Source organism: Sinohyriopsis cumingii, chromosome 19, assembly GCF_028554795.1.
Source record: "Sinohyriopsis cumingii isolate HCF-2022 chromosome 19, ASM2855479v2, whole genome shotgun sequence".
Classification (NCBI taxonomy): domain Eukaryota; kingdom Metazoa; phylum Mollusca; class Bivalvia; order Unionida; family Unionidae; genus Sinohyriopsis; species Sinohyriopsis cumingii.
Window position 1 is genome coordinate 46,629,969 of NC_142979.1, and position 23,330 is coordinate 46,653,298.

The 23,330-nt window shown below is 34.2% G+C and overlaps 1 protein-coding gene across 14 annotated transcripts in view; it reads left to right on the forward strand.

The window, feature by feature from the left end:
• The first annotated feature begins 2,387 nt into the window (after positions 1 to 2,387).
• Positions 2,388 to 23,330, forward strand: part of LOC149775642 (uncharacterized) — a 176,937-nt gene continuing 155,994 nt past the window's right edge. For 13 of the 14 annotated variants that reach the window (XR_016416475.1, XR_016416474.1, XM_089943207.1 and 10 more), the window contains exons 1-3: positions 2,388 to 2,499; positions 7,936 to 8,043; positions 11,306 to 11,659. Coding sequence is in view for 12 of the 14 variants with exons in the window: in XM_089943207.1 (XP_089799333.1) it covers positions 11,409 to 11,659 (251 nt within the window). In the remaining 2 variants the exon portion in view is untranslated. The remainder of the gene's footprint in view (positions 2,500 to 7,935; positions 8,044 to 11,305; positions 11,660 to 23,330) is intronic. The other variant, XM_089943199.1, reaches the window with a different exon arrangement.

The following is a 23,330-nucleotide window of genomic DNA, read 5'->3' on the forward strand; positions in this document are numbered from 1 at the left end:
AATAATAATAATAATAATAATAATAACAACAACAACAACAACAACAATAATAATAATAATAATAATAATAATAATAATAATAAAATAATAATTCTCAAATTAATGATTTTATAGCTTATACATACTTTGGTGGATAGAAGCATTGTTATTGATAAATCTCGTACACTGAATAGTATACATGCACACATAATAAATGAAATTCATATTAATTTTTTGTTGCAATATTTCCCATTCGTAATTGAAAAGAAAACATTTCATAGCTTTCGGGCCTTTTCCCGTAACAGAATGTTCTGCTGAACTGAATGTACCATGGAAGTTAGATTAACAAGAACCATGGAAGTTAGATTAACAAGTACTATGGAAGTTAGATTAACAAGTACCATGGAAGTTAGAATAACAAGTACCATGGAAGTTAGATTAACAAGTAGATTTAATTTTGTCTGTCATTTCTGGAAGTGTATCAGAAATATCAGAAGAAAAAAATTGTGGAGATCTACTTCTTGGTCGACCATGAGAGTAAAACGTTAAGTCCTAAATATGCCAATTATCAGCAGCTTCTAGTTCAACATTTTCAACCTGCCATCCTCATTAATTTCCTAATCTACTACTACCTGTCTAAAAGCTATAAATTTTGTTTATTCGTGTAATAACTGTAAGAAACCGTTTCACACAATGACCTTTGAGCCTACTGACTTAATTTTGTGTCTTCCTTTTTATTTGAGAAAAACGCCATCCTCATCAAAATAATATATATTAAAGTAATACATCAATAACACTAAAGATATTTTCCTATAAAATAAGAAATAAATGTTATAAAGAGAACAATCATTCGAAAACACCTCTGCCATTTCTGCAAGATCTCTAAGTTGCAACTGAGAGAATGATTTTCGGCACTTTACCTCCGTTGCACCATATTACTTTAATATTCAAAGGAACAAGGTGTTTAGGGTCGTAGTAACGATCTTTTTAATAATATTTATTTAAAACGATGTGAAAGCATCATGATAATATTCTATGCATGATGAAATGTCATTAGACATTCACATACATCGGGTAAAAAATTATTATTTTTAATAATTACATGCTACTGCGGTTATTAGGGAAGATATGAACAAGTTTTTTCATTCGTTTGCTTGTTTTAAAGTTTCCTTTGTGACTCAGTGAACTCTTCCACACCATCAAATTCGTCATCCCTACTTTCAAACAGACGAAATAGAGTACTTACATCATTCACAAACAAATATAATCAACCAATAGCGTCTATGACGTGATTGCATATGGTTTGTTTACAAGGTAGGTGTTAATACACACGTACAATATGAAGCTGTTCAGTATCGAAAATTACTGCACGTTTCTGACAATGTAAATTTAACCGAGGTAAAACAATTACATATAACATTTCACAATATTTCTTCAGTCCTTTCCAACTTCTCAGTAGTTTATATATATATATACTAAAAAACATTTTTATCGCTGAATCGAAAGCAACTAATTCGTATTTTGAGTCACCACGTGCTGTGCAAAGTCAAAATTTGATTCTTTTAAAAATAAATTCTATAAATTATATACTCTGTTTTGACGAATCACTGTCATTCAACGTCTTAAAATATACAAGAACCTCAGTCTGTGCTGCAAATTAACCCGAATGTAATTTTTAAAACTATTTATCCACATCACCAATGCCTTTTATTCTTTATTATTACTGCCCTGTTTAACCATTTTACTTTTAAGACTATTGTTGCCTTTATTAATATTCTTATGCAATCGGCAAATCTGCATCTTTTCTGCGGTGTTGCATGATATCATTTTTTTATGTTTCAAACAAATTAAAGAAAAAAAACAGCATTGTTATTTTCTTTTGCACAATATTTTGAAACACAGCTAAGGGGCGTCACACTTTAATCCCACCCAAACTTGTAAACAAATGCATACTATGTTTAATATCGACATTGTCGATTTCATTTATGTAATGTACACACATATTTAAATCTAGTTGTTTTCACAATGTGCAGGAACTTTATGTATCCATCTAGTCGTGTCACATAAATAAAAATAGTATAGTAATTTTATATGCATAAAAGTAATTATGTCTCTTCGAAGAACGAAAACTTTTTTCATACACACGCAAGACTAGTCATCTCCTTCCCCGGTTTTACTATAAGTCCATGCAGAGTCAAATTTTAGATTAAATCGAACGATTGAAAAAGAGTATGCATCATAAACAAAACAGTACATTATTCATTTATTTATTTATTTATCTTAAAGCGGCAATCATATTTCCTATTAAATAGCGATAATAACGTTGAACACTCAGCTCCTTGCTCTCAGTCCCGTTATATGACGTTATCTTTGAAGTGTGTCTAAACCAGTCTGAGACTTAATGAATATTCATCTATTTGCGGCGGAAATGGCAGACATTGTAGAACACAAAGATATAAACCAGAAACATCATGATAAATAGTGAAATACAAGTTTATGATGCATGCTTTTATCATTTAGGTAATATATTTTGAAATCTTAGCATACTAGCCGATTACGTTAGTTGTAACTCTAGGAATTTTTGCTAGACAACGTATGATCAATTGTTTAGCCGGGAGAAGGCGAGACGCTAAATTTATAGAGACTTACTAATATGGCTTCGGTTTTGCTAAACATCTTAAATGTTTTTCCTCAAATTGAGATTTGTTAGCATTTTTATTGTTTCGTTTGAAATTAAGTAGACATTAAGGATTGAAATGCAGTAACTCTACCGATAATTGTCCTGAAATTCATCTCCGTTTTAAAACTTCGGGTCGAACGTGGTCCTCAAACTTCAGGACTCTGGTATTTTTCAGAATAAAATGATTCACAGGGGCACAGTTTTACAACTAAAGAGTTCTTTTCATCCATTTTCTATTTTACTCAAAAAATCCCAGAATGTACAATCTCGTTTTGAAGGGAAATACTTTAAATTTAGTCGAATTGAAGCCAGGGCATTATTTGAATCAGAAGTAGTCCATGTGATGCTACAAGTATTCTTTACAATAAAGGATCAATGGAAACTTTATGTGCCATTAAAATCTAATACAGATTGTTTTCGTGGATAATTCTGGTGCCAATGATTATTATTACGTTTGTTTTCTAGTCATGAAAAAAATTTGAATTTGAAGTTAATGAATAAATTAACCTAATTATAGGAAGTTATTTCATATGCTTAACAAGATAAGATAAAGATAAGAATTCTTTATTTCAGACTACATAGTCCACACATCCAATGAAACTGAGTTGATTTTTCCAGTTATAGAACCTATTTTGTCACAAAGAAACATCAATTTAGGAATGTATTGTTCCTGTCTGAATTCCCCACAGAGGACACTGTTACGTGAATCCAATGTCATAAATATTATGCACAGGTCTATTTGATGAATCAAATTACTGAAATTGGTTTTACATAAAATATTTCTTTATATTAGTATAAATCTTTCTCATGATAATAAGTACAGCATGACCCCTCTATAACACGTTAGTTGGGAGCCATAGAACCCGGCCGTGTTATAGACTGATCCGTGTTATAAGCAACCAGGTCAGTTAGCTGAAATAAATGATGCATGTACCCAACAAAATTTCAGGGGGTGGGAGGTAATAAATGCGGGTGGTAAAATATGTGTTTCATCGGCACAGTTATGATCTTAAATCAATGCATATTAAATAAGAAATACACTTGTAGTGAAAACAGAAAAGGCATATATAATATTTTACTTTATTTAGAGAATCACGAATTGGTACATATACATGTATACTGTTTATTAACTTTATATATACATGTCTAATGTATAGCACGAATGGAGTATCAGCACCATGTACTCGCTCGCGAATCTCATCGCATATTTTGAATCCACAATACAAGTGATTCCATTGAAAATATGCACACACAGAGATTTAAAATATTCAGTAATTTTGTCACAGGTCATATAGGTCTGAATTCATTGGAAAAGCAGCACAATAACGTAACGAATGATGAATCACATTTCATTTTCAGTACGTCCCAAGTTGGTAAAAGTTCGTTTGCATTTTAAGCCGCTGTTGGTAGTGTTCATACGCATAAACTCTTTCCCTGCAAAAAAGAAACTTTCACGGCACAGTTAGTGTGTTCCAGTCACATTGGAAGATGCAAAAATCCATTTGATTCCATTACTTTTATTTAAGTTTGGTATTGACTTCCTTTGAAGGAAGGTTCTTTGCTTTTATTGAAGATTCTAGTTGCTTTCTTTGATAAAGGGTGCATGCGTTATTTAAGTCACTGCCTAAGGACAGCTTTGGAGAACCAAAGAAATGTCCATTTCATATTGTGGTGGCAACATCAGATGTATTGCATGATTGAGACTGATTTTTGTTTCCATTTGCTAAGTACGTTTTTATAACAATTGGTGCTTCAGATGTAATCTGTTTTCTTTGAAATATCAGCAAACTATTTTATCTGGGTACATTTTTAAAAAGGAATTGGTCATCGTTTAGTCTGTTCTAGTTACTGTTCCTCCCTGCCTAATGAACAGACCAAAAAGAAAGATTTTTTAACATTTTATACATTTTTGGTAGTGGAGTGATGCTGCCTTCCACGCATGCAGCAGAAATTTAACAAAGGGTTAACGGAATATAGAGAAGAAGGTGTTCAGGTCTGGTGACAGGGATTATTACAGAAAATGTGAGCGTTCTGAAGGATCTAAATCTGAGTGAAAAGAAGTGGAATTTTTCTTACCATCCACATACAAATGTCAGTCTGTAAATAAATTAAAGATAGATTATGAGATAATACCTCGTCCGTTGATCTCCGTTACCAGAAATGTCAACAACAAAGAAAAGCATATATCTCACAACATACCGTACTCATGCTAGATGTCAAGATAAGCTAATTATGCTATAACAATGCACTGTTTAAATTGTCAGTGTGGGCAAAGAATTTGTTTATGTAACAATAAATTTCTGTGTATTTTATATCATATTTGCAGCTTCCTTTCATGGGGCCTCTGAATTTCTTCACTCCAAACCACTGGTTGTATATACAAGTTTAAACAGCCAACAATGTCGCAAGAAAAAAAAGAAAATCGCCAGATGGTATATTTGCCACCAATAAGTAAAAAAATCCAAGTTTGCGATATTGGTGAAGACCTACGCAATCCCAGAATAAACTTTTTACACGTTATTTTTTGTACTTGTAAAGGAGCCATGCCACAATTATCTTTATTATTCTTGCACAATCTCTTCCCTAAAATGATGATAAACTTTTTTCGTTTTTTTTTTCTTCGTACTTTTAAGAAAGAATTTTTTTCATGTACAAGAAAAATACATGTATATGAAATTTTGGGAGCCACACCATGACCATGTTATATGCAGACATGATATTTTTCCGTTTTAAAGCAGAATTCTGCTTTTCTCCTGACTTGAATCTGATTTTTCGTGATATAGTCCATTTTGTTTTTATGTCCGATCCGAGTTTTTTCCGTTTTTTTAAGCGGTCTGTTCGGTCCCATTCTTCAACGACCCTTGTAACGTATTCGCTCCATATATTAGTTAGCTTATGACTCTCGTAAAGAGTATTCTGATTGGTCAAAAGTCTAAATTCATCCAGTGAATCTTCGTGTAAATAAACTGATGGCAATAGAAAGAAGCAGCGTGCTTACAAAAAATGGCGTCCCGAGTTGTTGAGAGAGACCATGACACGAGAAATTTAGATAAAGGTTTAAAAAAATGTATGGAAATGGGCAAAAAGTCGATGGAAATTTAGTTGGTTATTTTATAAGAAAACTGAATGCTTGAGGACTGTCATTTTGTGACCTCAGCAGTAAAGATATAAATTATGGAAGTCGTGGTTGGAAGAGTCTGGAACAGATGTAGCCCTCTGTCAGAATATGTGCACTGCATGTTGCCAATACAAGCTGGAGCTTGAAAGGATAAAGGCTGTCATTGAGAAGGAAAAGAAACAATTGCAAATTGAGCCAACAAAATCATTGGTGACAAAAAGGAAGGCTAAAGAAATCTTTGATAAAGCTGCAAAAAGAGCTCGACTGGCATATCAACCAGTTTTATCCAGTGGACAAAAAGACAAGTGAATACATGGGATTATTTGTATATAGGTGGTGAACTTGGGTGTTTATTTTACAGATTTGTTATGAAAAGAGAGAAGTGTAATATGTTGGCAGCAAAAAATGCCTAATTATTGACTTAATTACGATGTGAACACTGACATGCACATGAAATAACTTGAGCACCAATATAATTGGAGAATAAATTCATGTGACAATAAATATTGTGAAATTATTCAAGTTGAAAATTTTGGGTAAGTTTGTTTTTCAGATGATTATTTTCTTATATATTGTGATCATAAGTTGCACCAGGAGAAACTTTTCATGAGTGTAAAATGCATTTTTAGCCCTGGACCCCCTGATCAGGGGCACTGTCCCTCGAAACCCTGTTGGGAGGGGACCCCCAAACCACCCTTTCAGATTTTCAGCTTTTTTTTATGGAACACCAAAATCATGTCTGTATATCCGAATTCATGTTGTAACGGAGTGTGCTTTTAGCAAGGTCACGCTGTACTTAAATTAAAAAAAAACATGAAAGTGGATTAATTTCAAAAATAGGTTCTATTACTGGAGAAATCAACTCAATTTCATTCAAATCGCAAAATATACTTTACATTTAATGACAGATCTGTATCCAAGACATAATTTGGTAGGGAAGAATGATTTGTTATGTATCCAGCTTGGTTGCCATGCAAATTTTTTAACACTTAAAGTGATTAATAAATTTTACATTTAAAATAAAATTGTGGAGCCAGTAATCTTTTATTTGATAAAAAGTAATGATATTTTTAGCCAGTAATTAAATATAATCCTAAATGTTTGAATCACATCCACTTTTATATACTCTCCTACATATTGTAAGAGACACCATATGGGGTGGGGGGGACAACCTTTTTGTCCTGGGATGCAACTGATGTTTCAGTTGGGAAGGTCCTTGACCTTTCAAAAGAGGGCTGTTTATACTACTTTTATATGCCCACATAGAGCAGTGTTCTCCACAATCTTCATTTACCAAACTTAGTGGATGGCATAAAGAGATTATGTTACACCAGTATATGCTGGTTTTTACTGGTAAAATTGTCCCTGAACCAGATAAAAATGAGACTATCCATATTCCTGAACTGACAAACTGTAAAATGTGTTTCAGATCTAGAAAGTTAACCATCTCAACATCAAGGTCTGTCAGAAGCTGATCTGTTCTTTTAATGATATTGTAGGTCCATATCCTCCACTGATTTTGATCAGTGATTGATAACGGCAACTCGGCAGCAGAAGAGTTGGATTGACTAATTGATGGAGCAGGGTGGTGTAATGGAATATACAATATAATCCTGCCTTCCTAGTCTGTTAAATAGACTTCTTTCATTTATGACTGGAGTTATCACAGTAATCAAATTAATGAAACATAGTATTGGATTGCTGCTGTCGCTTATCATGTGAGGAAGCCTATAAGCTTGTACTCTTCTTCCAGAGTTGTTGTGACTAATTGCTGGCATTCAGAATCATTACAGTTTAAAGCACCCATATTTCAGCTTCATGGATGTTAATCCAAGCTTTTATTTGTTTTTTTTTCAATACAAACTAGTAACCATATGTTTATTTGCCATGAAACCTGCTTTTTTTTGGATTTTGTCACTTTTTATTTATGGGTGACCATAAGTCATGTGGTCTTGCAAGCCATGCTGAAGTTGAAATGCTTTCACTTGAACCAAACCACTAAAATTAAACATTTTATGCAGTGCATGTCAAGACCTTGAATATTTAACTATGGACCAAAGTTGTTAACTGTGTGGATTAAGTTATATTATGTAGTCTGAGTTTCCTCTGATCCTTCCCACACCATTTTAGATATTTTGATGTTTATGTTGGGATATAGGTTCAGAGCCAGATGTCAGTGATGTCTTTTTGTTGGTAACATTGAGAAGTGCTTTCTGCCTGATGAATCTGGTTTTCTCCAAGTTGCTGCAACTGCGACAGATTTCTGGTCAGTGTTCTCAGAATAAATATACATGTATTGAGAATGAAGTATGCTTTAGTTCTTTTTGCAAATATATGATTTTTATTTAATTTATAATTTTTTTGTACATTAACATTAGAAAAGGGGCTTATTGTTAATATTACAACCTATAATGTCATGGATATGTAGGCTGTGAGCAGATGTCGACTACCGGGTAATATTTCATCAACGTAACAGTTTCATCTTGACTATCACATGCCAACCATTATGTGTTTGGCATAATCATTACGCTGTTTTCACTGAACTACATCTTGCACTCGCCTGTATATGTATTTTCCTTTTCTGGTAAAATATAAAATAAAAATAAAGCAATAAAAATTGTGCTTGTAATTTATACTATCATCTCCACAATTCCACTCATCATAATAATTTGAGAAAAAGAAAGACTGCTACAGGGTTCATATGGTCTTTGAAGGTCTTTGATAGTTTGGGAAAAATCAGGTTGCATTTTCAAGGCTTTGAAAGTTTGGAAAAATCAAGCAGATTACCCTGAGGTCTTCAGAGTCTTTGAAAATTGAAATAAACCCAAAATTTTTAATTTCTTTCCATAATCACAAATATTCCAAGGTTGTTAGATTTGGATGTAGTTGAATTTTCCTGGTTTCTTTCTTTTGATTATAGTTTGAATTTCATCATGAAACAATATTGCAGTATTTTGCATTCGATGTTTTCTCTTATAATATAACTTTTATACAAAATGTTAGTGATAATAGGTCTTGGAAATCTGTTTGTGGTCTTTGAAAATTTGAAAAAAATCTTTGAATTTATCATTTAGAATTCTGTATGAACCCTGTGCTGTGTAAGAATAGCGTAAGAGCTAATTTTTCCATCATAGAGCTACTTGTACTTTCCTATTTTTCTATTTATAGCAACTGTATATGATCCATTTCCAAGAAAACACAGATTTTGTTAATTTGAAACTTTGCATTGCAGATTCATGATAATCAAAATTAGTTAGCAGACCAGTCTTTACTTTTATAGAATATGGTATCAGATATTAAGCAAAACTGGCTTTTATGGGTTGACTTGTGGATGAAAATTCTTTGAGCAGATGAGTCATTTTAAACTTCAAAATATGCCAGGTCAGTAAAAGGACAAATCAACACCGCTTTACAAATTTGTAAAGAAGAATATGAGAGTGATGCAATACATCAATCAAATTGAGAACGGATGTTGTGTACTCACCGTTCATTTGGCAGAGGTTGGACATGTACAATAAATTAGTTAAAATGAGTGTTGAATATAAAAAAAATGTCAGTATATCTTATCGTTTTATTCTGGTTCTAATCCACATGGATTTTGCCCATTTTTGCCAAGTATTTTGTCCTGCAGATGCAAGTTAGTAATAATTAGTAATAAAATAAATGTACATTTTTTATACAGTGTGCTGTAATTATGGCATTTAGTACATTAGCTGTGATGTTGAAGCCTTTATAAGTAGGGGTACTAATATTAGTACTAGTAATAGATTACACTTTTTATGCTCAGATTATGCTTTTTTGCCACTTTCATTAGCAAAATTTTTGCGTATACCTCTTTCGGGGTTGGCATGTATGCTCTCTGTGGATTAAGGGCATATTATAATCACAATTGCTGAGATAAAATCTTTATATTGATTTCATGCATGTTTGGCTCAGTGTAAGGTCATTAAGCTGTCAATGCGAATTCCAACTTTTGTCACTAAATGGCAAAATATCTAAAATGGGGAAGGGTCAGATGAGAATGACTAGGGATTACACGACTGTCAGTTTTGATTTATGACTGTCTGGTATCAGTGTAGCTCCTGTAAAGGTCAGAAATGCATGTTTCATTTTCTGCCGACTGTGCAAATGATAAACCATGCATTTTTTATATTTGCTGATTTGTACCAGTAAAATTCAGTCTTGTACTGACTTTTTCAGTCCTTATTGGGACAAAATACTAGTAGTTGCTCAACCCTAGTGGAATCTTCAGGCTTACACCTGCAGGAAGAAAGAAGTCTGTCAGTCTTGGGATACAAAAATCAAGGTCACTAGGACTAAAAGAAGAATAGTTTCACCATAAAAACTTGAGTTCTCCACTAGTACCAACAGTTTTCAAACTTTGTGGCTGGCTTGCGTTTGGGATAGGAAGAACCCTATTGATTTTGGGGTCAAATAGTCAGAGACCTAGGATATGCGTCTGAAGATAGCATTTTTTCTACACAGTAACATTAGATTTACGTTTGCATGCCTGGACCAAAATTTGTGGATAACTTGAAGTAGGGAAGAAGCCTATCTCTTTGGCATCTGCTGGTTTAAAGTGAACATCAATGACTTTGTGCTCAAAGAAAATAAAATTTGTGACAGAGGTATAAGACTTTAAAAAAATATTTGCCCTGATTGAAATTTCATTTGCTCATGAGGTTGATATTATTTGTTTCCATTATTTTTTACAGGTGTTGAAATCGCTGGTTTTAAATTAAAAAAAGAAATTATAATAATGCTTAAAAGCAGCTCTTTTCTGTAATTATTGGCATCTCAGAAAATGTCCTTTAGGAGAAAAAAGTATGTAAGCTTGTTTAAAAAAAATATTGATTTAATTTGATTTCATTAGAAGTAATTTTCTCCATGTTCTGATATGAAAACCATTACTCAGTACTAAAAAAAGTTTATTAATCCGTCAATGTACTTTTAACTGTTTGGATCAGCAGAGTTGATGTTCATAAGCATTTAAAGCATATCTTGCTTTAAAAACAATTTCTTGACTATCAGCTCTGATCCATATCAAATCAAAAGGATACTGTTGACTAGGATCCCCCCATTGTTCCACTGATGGTAATACCTGAAACAATTATTGGAAATGGCCTTAAAAGGAAGTCGCCACAGTAATTCCTCAGATTATTTTTCAGATGTTAATATACATTTTGTAGTGATGTGAGTGTAACTAACATTTTATACATTATTTAGAGCAGAATCTTAACAACATTAAATAGGACTATACATAGCAGTACCGGTATCTCTGGAGTTATGTACTTCCATCTGATATATTAGTATCACTTCAGCCTTCCACGTCACTGGTGTACTCGGTACTCATTTTTCTGCCCAGGGATTTTATGTTATTTTCTAGACTTTCTGGCAATCACAATGTGGTCATTTTTAACATACCAACAAAATTTTGAACAAGACATTCTTTCAAAGACAGCAGTTTTAGAAGATTGAAAACAAAATTGGTGGATCTAATTTTTACAACTTTGATCTTTGTTTTCCAGGTATGACAGTCCAAAATCTCATTTCCAGGTAGACGTCAGATATGTGAACAAGGGATCATCCAGATTTTAATCAAGAGTCAGAGTGAAGATATTTTAAGACAACATGGGGTCAGCAGATATAGGTGGCAAAATCTTCTTGACCACTAATGTCCTACTGAAGTATGAAAAAGTTAGGATTAGTGTGAAAAAGGACGATAATGACTTGATGGAACACTTTTTCAAGCTGCATTCCAAATGGTCACAGAATGCTATAACAGTTAAGGAGGAGGTGGCAATGCAGTATCGATCTCTGGAGAAGGCGATGAAGATGGATTCAACTGCCTTAATGGAGCACTTCCTTTCTTTGTTTATTGGGTTTGTAAACATTTACTTTATTATTTCATTTAGCTAATTCAGAAAGGTCTGTATGATCAGTGTGACTGCCATTGATGGAGCATACAAAAATATTTCCATTTTGCATTCTGTTATGTTTTAATTCTTGATGTGATGCCTTGAGTTTTATTCCCCACACCTTTTAAAACTAAAGAAACAGGTCATCCTTTAATTTCCAGACAAAAGCTCTTGGAAGAGGATCATCAGATGGAATTAAGTTAATTACTATAAAATAAAGACAACCATGCTGCTTCTTTGATGTAAGACATGTGGGTTAAAATTCACTGGTCGGTTGCTTTGGAGGCCACCAAGAGAAGTCCGCTGTCAGTTATACAATATTTATGTCTGTTGCACAAGTGTGAAATCACTACTGCTTGTAAACTAGTTTGAGCATTAACTTTACACACACATTCATCTGATGGTGTAATTGATCTTGAACAAAAATGGTACTCCTCACACATCCAGTATGGCCACCACAATGGTTATCGTGAAAATATTATTGTTATTTCTCATGAATGGTGTGAATTTTTCACTAAGAGACTTGTTATGATATTTACTTGGTTTTATATGAAAGTGGTATAAATCTTATTTCCAATATGGAAGATACATTGGCCACCTTTAAAATCTTGTTCTCACTACTCCAGAACGGAAAGTCATATCAACATAGGTTTTCACCAGACAATGTCTTGTGATATCAGTTTGGTCCTAAATTTAAATGTTGCCATTTCAATATGTATTATGGTCACCACAGCAGTGATTTTAAGAATCTTTTTATTGCTAATCCAGCAGAACGGATGTTCACATCAGCTGTGGATATTCATGGACAGACTTCTTATACTGTCTTGTTTGCTGGTTCATTTAACTTTCAGTCTTTTAAATTTCTGAAGCTCATAGGAGTTTGCCATAAGTCTTTTCAGAAATGACCCTTAAGGTACAGACTTACAGAATAAAAGCACAAATTACAGAAATACAAATGTTTGCATTAAGATCTGGATACTGCCTGTCTGTGTTTCATTCTGATCTGGATTTCACATTAGATTCAGTGGAATTGGTCAGGGAACCAGACTAACTTTACAGGAATACCTCAGATGCTTTAAGCTGCACGTATTTTGAAATGTAAAACCCCTGTAGGATCAAGCTGTTGCTTATTTGTCTTAAAAATAGCTTCCATCAAGCAATGCATTTTTTGAATGATACGGACAATAAACCTCTTAAAAAAACTTGTAATAGTTGGTACAGAACAAAAAAAGGGAATATGCAGATTCTTGGTGTAAAATAGCAATATGGACAACAATGCATTTATGGCAGGAAAGATGATTACCATAATTACGACAAATCTCGCATGACTTCTGTGCACATTTTCTAGTAGCAGTAAATGATATTTTTCTTACACCTTTCTGAAAACTGGTAATACTTTTGGAAAATAATGAGCGCCTTACTGAGAAGATATATTTTGGCATGTCTGGCCTAAAGACTGTACATGTTACAGGGTTCTTACGGTCTTTGAAGGTCTTTGACAGTTTGGGAAAAACGAGGTAGTATTTTCAAAGCCTTGAAAGTTTGGGAAAATCGAGCAGATTACCAGAGATGGTTCTGGTTTTTAAAAAGTTGTTGCCAAAAAAATTGCCAACCTCAATATTTTGTCACCAGTTTTTAAAAAAAATTGCTAGATCAAGTAGTGAATATTTTTCCAAGTCTATTAATGTAAAAGGCAGTGAAAATTGAAAAAGATGGGATAGTTATTACTTCATTGACAACAAGCAATACAGCCATAATATTACAAAATAAATCATTACATGACTGTTTTAGACTACTTCCATGGTCTTTTTGCATCCTGCATCACCGTTAGTGCATAGGTACGACTGTTGTCACCTGAAATAAATGCATTATCAAATGTAAAATATCTACTTTCCTGACATCTACAGTCTCTCTCTTTTTTTTAAAGAAACATCAGGTATTAAGCAAATCTATATTATGTAAATTATTTTCCAAATAATAGTTTTGTAAGAACTTTAGTTAATGATATTTTAATAATAAAACTCTATGATCGTACTCTGCAATGTAAGATAAGTGACATATAATGCGACCGTCGATTTCATGCATTCAGGAATTAAATGCTCCCCCCTTTAATGGCTAGCTTCACAAAGTACATTTCTGTCAACCAGAGTTCATACATTCTTTTTGGCCGTGCTTTACGTGCTTTGCTTGTAGTGAATTGCTTCCTGAATCCCAAGAATGATCACTGAATGCTGTAGATTTTTTTCTTGACAAGCAAACTAGGATCGCCATTCCCACCAATAAAACTTACACAAGTCAACACCTGGCATTAATGTACTGTATATATAAGCATTAATTACCATCATTAAATTAAAAAAGGGAATAAAGAAACATACCACATAGCATATGTGCCCCCAAAAACCTAATTCGGAATAAATATGTTATTTAGTAAGCAGTGTTACATGCATATATGAGTTAACAGTAAGGAAATAAGGTGGGATATAAGATGTGGAAATAGTAATCACATGTATGGTAGCTTGAGACCACATTTGAACTGTTAACATAATTCACACCCATTTTAGGCATTGTTAGTTATAACAAAAAAGGGCATTGTTTATTTGTCAATCAATTGCTAGTGCTTTCACACTGTAGAACTGGCGGTTTCTTCGAAGTATGTTGAAGAGGCTTGAGTCTAACCAATAACTATTGTGCAATTCGGGCTCAGCTGACCAGAATATGAAGTGGGGGCACGTTGGTTTTGGGGAATAACACACTCCACAGGGAGAAAATGCGTGTCTTTTGAGAATTTCATGTGTATATGACCTGAAAAATCGGTGAATATTTAGTGAAAACGATGCTTAAATATGCCATAAAAACTTCCATATGGTAGGTCCCAATCTGCGTGTTTTTGGATTCAGTCTCCCAACTTGGTTTTTGAAAAGATTTATTTTTGGCATGACACACTAGAATAATAACTGATCGGTATTAACTAAATTTATTCAACGACGATTTGAATTCTTAGGAAATCTTTCTGTACGTTTGAAACTTCAACACAGAAGGGGCATTTTTCGTTGGAACGTATTTGGATTTCTTGGAACTACTGGAATTGAAAGGACTTTTAGGAAATAGGAATTCATTCACCATGCTGTAAGTTAATTTAATTATTTCACTCCTGTATTTTGGGGAATACATTATTTTCAATTATTCTAAACTTGTTTGTTTTGCATTTCTTGTTGCATAGTTTAAGTCCCTGGAGCCGTAACACAGGATTGATGGCAAAAGTAAAAGAGCAATGAGCAAAATTAACATATATTACTTACCCCATCTGGATTCCTGTTTGGTGACACACTCCTTCTTCAAAACATCACAACCAGTTGTAAATGAATTGACGACTTTTGCCATGATACGTATATCACAGAACATCTGCTTTAACTTTTTATCATATCTCAGCCATGGATGCCCAAGTTTCCAGTTGTTGAGAAATTTTTGGGAACTTTTGACCCGTTCATCATGATATGGTGTTGCACTTGAAGCATTACTACCATCACTACATGTAGATGATGTTGGAGTGTCCGGTATAACATTAGCTTCATTGACTGTGTTGTCTGATGAATTTGCACTAAATCCAAATGCTATTAATTTTGTTAACTTTTTGGATGAGATGATTGAGATGATGAACACCCATGATAAAGGTGAACCTTTGACAGTATATAATTTCTGATTAAGATTTTTTCCATTTGCTTTATATTTATACACAGCAGTCAGTACTTCAGAGGTAATCAGTTTTCTCTGAAGTTTCAGCAAAACTATTTCATTGGCATTTTTTAAAAAAAACAAACAGAAGGATAAGCTGTCGTTCAATTAATTGTAGCTGCGTCTGTTTGTGTCTTCTGATGTCAGTCAATTGTAGGTATAGTCGGGTAGCATGACTGAGTGTATCACGCACACTGTACTCAGGCCAGATGTCAACATAAGCGGATTATGATGTAACAATGCACTGTAAAGATGGGTTTGTCAATACGAACAAAGGATTTGTTTATATAACAGATAGATTCCAGTGCATTGTGTATCCAAGTTTGTGGCTTCCTTTCATGTTCCCTTTGAATGTCTCCAGTCCAATTCCATGATAGTATGTACAAATTAAACAGCCAAAAAGGTTGTCACCAAACAAATTGCCAGATGTTATATTTTGTCACCAATAAAAAAAATTGCCAGATGTTCTAGTTTGTCACCAATAAGGAAAAATAATCTCATTTTACAATACTGGTGAAGCCAATGACGATCCCTGGTTTACCCTGAGGTCTTTAAGCATTGCTGATGTCTGTTAAAAGAACAGTTTTTTTGTATTAAATCTGATGCATAAGTTACATATTTCTGAAATAACAATGAATGTTAACCTATCTTCCAGATCATTATAAAACAATTTTAGGAAATTATAATTTGAGGTCCATCATTAAACGATATTGTAGTACTTTACATTCATTGTTTTTTCATATAACATTACTTGTTTACAAAATGTTAGCGAAAATATGTATTGGAAATCTATGTTTGTGGTCTTTTAAAGTGTGTGAAAAGTCTTTGAATTTATCATTCAGAATTCTGTGTGAACCCTGTGTTAATTATGACCAGATTCGACTATAGAACCAAATGAAAAGAAAAAGAAAATAAGAAAAGCACTCTAATAACAAGGTTGATCAGGCTGGATTGGGGCTGAATGAGTTAACACACAGAACCTTGAACAGAACAGGGTACCTAACAAAGATTGAAAAATCACATGACAACACATTTATCACTTCCTTTATGAAGAAGGCAATTTGTCTACTTGACAAAAGTTTCGTCTGCATAATTAAATCACATACAATTAGCAACAACCGAATAAATCAAACATTAACATGTCATCAAGTAAATGGAGACATACTATTTTAGAAGAAAGTCGGTTATTCTACTTGACAACATCGGGTAAGGTGCGATGGGGGGAATTGTCGAACAATTTTACGTAGAAAAGACTCAAATAAAATAATTTTATGTTGAAAAGACTCAAATAAACAACGTCATAACCGATAAGGAGGCTATGCAGCAGCAGTGGGAAAATGGAGCAAATGGAAGAAAAATTATGTATGTACAAAGATTGAAATGTTTTTGAATGGTTTTGCAATGTGCATTACAACAATACCCACTCGCATATCATGCTTACGTCAAGAATAAGAATATTAATGTATATTCAGGTGAAATACATCTATTATTATAACAAGAAGAACCTTTTAATACGTAATGTTACTTTTAAATGAAGATATTAAATGAAGTTATTAAATGCTTTGAAGTATGTAGCTTTCTTACTACATACATATACTTCTCACAAAAAATTAAGTCCCCCCCCTCTGGAAAGGCCACCTGTCTTAAAAGGCAACTTTCCCAGTGCGGAAGGGGTGGCTGTATAAGAGGGAGAAAACTACTGCATGTATTATCATTGGTCGGTCATAAATGTGGTCCAAAAGATAATTTTGTTTGTTTCGAATCTATTTTAAATTTTTTGTGTGCCTTGGATGCCATCTTCAATTAAATGCTGACTGTATATTGGAACAACTCAAGGCATAAAATTGAGTAAATGGAAAATGTTGCTTCATTGAATGACAAAGGTGCATAAAATAATAGTTTCTCATGTGAATCACTTTAAAATGATGTGTTTATTTTCCACCTCTTTCTTGGGTATGGTGATTATGTGGTTCTAACATCCTGTTGCTACAAATGATGTGACAGTTACAGGTCACATAAGGTCATCTCCAGGCTCCACACTCTGTTTTAACATTATGTATTATGATAATATTAGTGTAAGAAATGATGTGCACATGTTTTCCCTGTTTGGGAGAGTTGTAATCTAGTTATTAAAGCAGTTAGAATAAACCTTAATTTTGTTTTAATCAGTAAAACATAACACTGGGGTGTGTCAATTTACCTACCGGAGATGATTTTTAGACCAAACCTTTGTTTTTTGTTAGTGAGTAAAATGTAACATTGGGGTGTGTCAATTTACATACCGATGACTTTTTGTGCGTCAGATCGGAAAAGTATGCATATTTGACACATGACACCTGGGTAGATAAAACACTGCAGCTTTGTGAATGGGATGTAATCACTTAATATCAGGGGAAGAAAAAAACATTGGTCTTGAACACTATCAATCGAATCCTGCAAACGATTCTCTCATGCTGGTTTTTATAGACAATGACCTTATTCACCCCCCAGGTAATATGGATTAATTCTAAAGACAATATATATGACCACTACGTCAATTTTGGCACTACAATGGCAGTTCGTGACATGTACATTAGCCTGGTTTATGGAATGTAGTATCTATCACTGGTAGCTATTATCCTTTTTTTTTATGATTCCTTTTGAGTTTTTTTTATTTATCAGAACAAGTGTTACTAATCCAGCAGTTGTTGTAACAGTTGATTAGATAAGGTCAGAGGTGTATATGTTTTCGCAATATGGTTGTTCATAGGGATGTTGGGTCGTACTCATGCATATGATCTAGGATGAGGCTGGGGAGCAGGCTAAGTGCGGGAATAATTAGTCTGTTTCCCTGCATCATATGCTGCCTGCATTGTAGTCTCCTATATGAATAGCGGAGAACATTGCATGGAGCATACGAAGCAGGGAACCATACTAGGGAATAATCTACATGTGCTTCAGTCTGTGAATATGCAAAAGTTTGTTTGTTGGCGTGAATGGTATCAGCACCACGTAAATAATTTCGCCTTGGGCTACAATCATTGTGCATAAAAAAAATCACAGGGCAAAGTCATTTTCACTTTTTTAACAAAAGTCAAAGTTTACATTTTTCAGGCGAATTAGTCGCCCACTTTGCCTGGTAGCGTGACTCATGGTTCATCACTGTATTATACTTAAATTCATGTTAAATACAAAATGAATTACTAAGCAGCAATTTACTTAATTACTTCTGAATAAAAAGCGGTATGAAACTTTTATTTCTAAACTTTGTCCATAGAAGATATGAAGATAATAGCAGCACATTAAAAAAATGCATGGTCTCTCATGGTCAATGCCTGTTTCTGAGTTAGCAATAAAAGCTGCGGGTAACTTAAGTTGAAAGATAATAAGTATAACCTATCACTCTTAGTGTCTCATTTCTGAATATAATAAACACATTTTATTACAATGAAAAATGCATTTTTTTTTAAAAGCCTGTAGTGTCATACAATTTTTGTAAATGTGTCATGGCTATGCCAGGGGTCAAGCTAGATTTGAATGTTAAGGAGAAGTGACTTCTCCTTTTAGAGAGAACAAGAACAGGGAGAAGTGAGAACTAAACAGAGAAGTAGAAGCAACGTAATATATGCAATATACAGGGTTCTCAATAGATTTCCAAACTGAAGAGTCGGTTGACCCTTGACCCCCAAAATCTAAGTAGTCAAAATGAAAATCTCGAGAGTCAAAACTAAAACTTGAGAGTCAGTTCTTATGAGCTCATAGCTGTGATTCCTCGTTATTGTTGGAAACAAATAATGTTTAAGATTTTTTGTCTTGTGCTGAATAATGAGAAATACCTGTTAAGTATTTTGTAAGAAATATCCAATCTCATTTTTGTAAAAGTATTTCTCTTTCTATGTTACCATGTGTATATTTTGTATATGAAACAAAATCAATTATTTTATAGGCATCATCATCATCATCATCAATCCCTTAAGCCAGGAGGTCATTGGGGCACCACAGTTGACTTTACAACCTATTCTCTCCATCTTTCTCTGTTCTCTGCTGCCCTTTGGGAATCTCCAAATCCCATGTTAGTGTTGGCCTTACAACTTTGACCTGACTGCGCTTCTCAAATTCCACAGCATAGCATTCATTGTTCCATACCTTTGGGACCTACATACTCACATTTTTAATGCTAAATCTTTTTTAACATAATATTAGATTTTGCTTTCTAAGAGTTGAATATTATCCTTAATATTTTTGGCCTGATGTTGATAAAAACAGATAATAGAGTAATACTTCCCAGAAACAGAGATATTTACCATCATCCCCCCCACCCCACCCCCACCCCCGACAGGTTTACTTATGGTTTCAAACTGATTTTATGAAGAAGAAAAAATAATGTACACATAGCAGTTAAAAATCTTCAGGTCACTGATTTTATTCTTAACTCATTAAACCCTAGCACTGCATTTATGTGGCAGGAGGTAGTAGTCATGTATGATACACTAAAGTTTGTGGTATTATAGAAAGGTAGACAGTTGTAGTTATGCAATGATACCAAATAATCTGGACGTCTTACTTGCACTACAAAGTACAGAGGGAAAAACCTAATGTATTGGACCCATTTTTTTCTTCAATCAAAATTTGCCTGTGGTCGGAATCCGAATTTGTGTTTGGATTTTAGACCTTTTGACCTCAGATCTAAGAAAGAAAAAGAACTCCCAACTTTTTCCCTTCTGCTCATGTGCAAGCAAAATAAACAATGGAAAATGATGTTTTTAATATAACTAGGCATTTGGCTCATGAAAAATCTGTTGGAAGTCGATGTATTAGGATGTTTTCAGAAATAACCTTCAAAATGTGTTTCCTACTTGCGTTTCAGGCGAAAATGACAAAAACCTCCAGGGCTTAATGAATTAAAACACAAGTCGCTATTTACATGCTATTGTTTAAGTTTCAAAACACAGATTTATGTTTTTTATCATGAAGTGTAAACTGTGGAAATTGGCCATTGATAGTTGCTTAAACCAGAGACTTATATTCTTCCGTGACAAAGTACAAACCATAAGAGATAAGCTTGACACCACAATTTCAATTGACTCGTCGTTGCCATACAGTTGGGATACAGAATTTGAGCGGCAACCATTAGCAGCATTTGAATTTGTCTCTATGGATTTTGTACGTACAGTCGTGATGAAGAGTGCACCAAACTCATGTGAACTTGATCCAATTCCAACATCACTGCTGCTTGAGTGCTTAGATCCTGTATTGCCTTCACTAACTGATGTTATTAATACCTTTCTCTCATCCGGGGAATTCCCATCATTTTTCAGAACTGCCATTGTAAAGCCTCTGCTGAAGAAACCAACACTAGACCATAACGATTTAAAGAACTACCGCTCAGTTTCTAATCTCCCATTCATATAAAAAATCTTAGGAAAGGTTGTTCTATCCCAGCTTGTATCTCATCTAAATTCAAACAATCTTTAGCAATGTACAATCTGCATATCGCCCTTGCCATAGTACTGAAACTACTCTTCTAAAAGTAGTTAATGACATTCTCTCTGCGTTGGATAGCGGAAAGATTACAAGTCCTCACCCTCCTTGATTTGTCTGCAGCATTTGACACAATAGATCATGATATATTACTTCACTGTCTCCAGCATGTATTTGGCATTCATGATACAGCCTTACTGTGGTTCAAGTCCTACTTGGTCAACAGGACACAAATTGTGTCTGCAAATGTTCCACAGGGGTCTGTTCTTGGACCTGTTCTCTTCATTCTGTACACTCAGTCACTCTCAAGTGTCATAGATCATCATCCAGTGTCTCACCAATTGTACGCTGATGACACCCAAGTATACAAATCTAACCACCCAACTGAAGTTGATGCTACTATCCAAGGTGTAGAGAGGTGCATTTCTGATGTGAAATCATGGATGACATGTAACAAGCTGCAGATGAATGATGATAAAACTGAGGCCATTCTGATCACAACACAAAGACTTTCTCATTCACATCCTTTACCTCAAACAATAAATATCAGCAGCACCAACATTAAATTCACACAATCAGTACGAAACTAGGTGTTACTCTGGACAGTACTCTCACATTGCACCAACATGTCATGAACATGTGCAAGGCTGCATATTTTGAGCTGAGACGCATCAACTCAATTCGCAAATATCTTTCAGTTGATGCCACTAAAACACTTGTGTGTTCATTAGTACTTTCAAGACTGGACTATTGTAACTCAATTCTGTCTGGTTCATCTCAATATCTGCTCCAGAAAGTTCAAAAACTTCAAAACACAGCTGCTCGGATCATACTTAGAAGTACCACGATCAGAGCACACCTCCCTTCTGCTCTGTACCCTACACTGGCTATCCATTCGATGCAGAATCAAACACAAAATTTGTTCTCTGTGCTATGTTTTACTGTCGGACTCTAGTCCAACATACCTATCCGACCTCACCGATGTGTGCACACCAGCAAGATACTTATGTTCTTCTGACAATCGTATACTCATTATTCCCACTATGAAAACAAAGTCATATGGACAGCGTTCTTTTGCATACCAGGGCCCATCAACGTGGAATGAATTGCCCACTGAACTTAGACACAAAGACACAGCGATCTCATTCAAGAGGGCTCTCAAAACTCACTTATTTCGACTGAAAGAACAAACTTAAAGATCTATTAATGTTTCCTAGCTTAAATATTCTCAGCATGTTTTTATAATGTTTTCTAATTTCATGGTGTTTGTTTTTGTAATCATATCATTATGTGTTTTTTATCTTACAGTTGTTGTCTAATGTTGTAAAGTGCTTAGAGCTTCTAAAGATTAGGCGCTATACAAGGTCCTCATTATTATTATTATAACACGTTTTTGCCAGTTTACTTTTTTAAGGGCTAATGGTCAATAAGCTCTCAAAACAGATACTTGTGAATGTGCAAAGAGTTTGTTTGCTGGCGCACCTGAAATCAGCACTAGCTATTTGATGGCTTGATGCCTATAATTTGCCTTGAGCTACAAAACAACATCGGAAATAACTGGCTAAGGTGAGGGAGTATCTCACAGGTTATGGTCACACAATGTACAGCTAAAAAAATCAAAGGGTGAAGTCGTTTTCGCTTTACAAAACGAAAAAGCCAAGTTTTCATGTGCCCACTTCACCTGGTAGTAATCCCTGTATGTTAGGCTGTGATAGACTTGTATGCACTGCATGGAAAGATTAATGGGGAGGATAAAAAAAGTTTGTGTCATATCCCACTTGAAGCCAGTTTTATGCAAAAAGTACTACAGCTTAACCAGGTTGTGTTTTTCAGTCCATATTGCATGTCCAGAACTCATTTCTTTTTCACAAACAAAAAAATAAATAGCTCAGAAATTAAAGTTTTTTTCTAAACATTTCATGCTAAGAAAAAAACATCAAACCTCAACCCGTTCCTGACTGGCTGTTGTCAACAGACATAGTGGCAGGCTTCAAAAGTAAAAATTCCCTCATTTGACAGTTAATGTGCATTTTGAAATATCAAAGCATAACTTTGATCAGTAACTGCTAGAAACTGCCCTAATTTAAGTCATTTAAAACTTGCACTCTTTTTGCTTATTACATGTACATTATCGACTGGGAAGTAAGATGATGGGGATACGATATAGCTTGAAACAAATACACTTGTTCTGATTATTAGGACAAAACGTCAAGGCCTTTACTTTTTTAATTTTAATCTAAACAGTCGGTTTCTGATTGGGAAAGTAACATAATTATATTTTTTTTTTTTTATCAAATGCCAGCAACCAGTTACACACAATAATATAAGAACTAAACATCAATGCATTTCTCTACGTCAAGTGGATCCTAAATGTAAATGGTGCAGTCTAAACTCAAATATGTCTACCACCATGAAAATATTCTCGTTGTTAGTCCACCTAAGT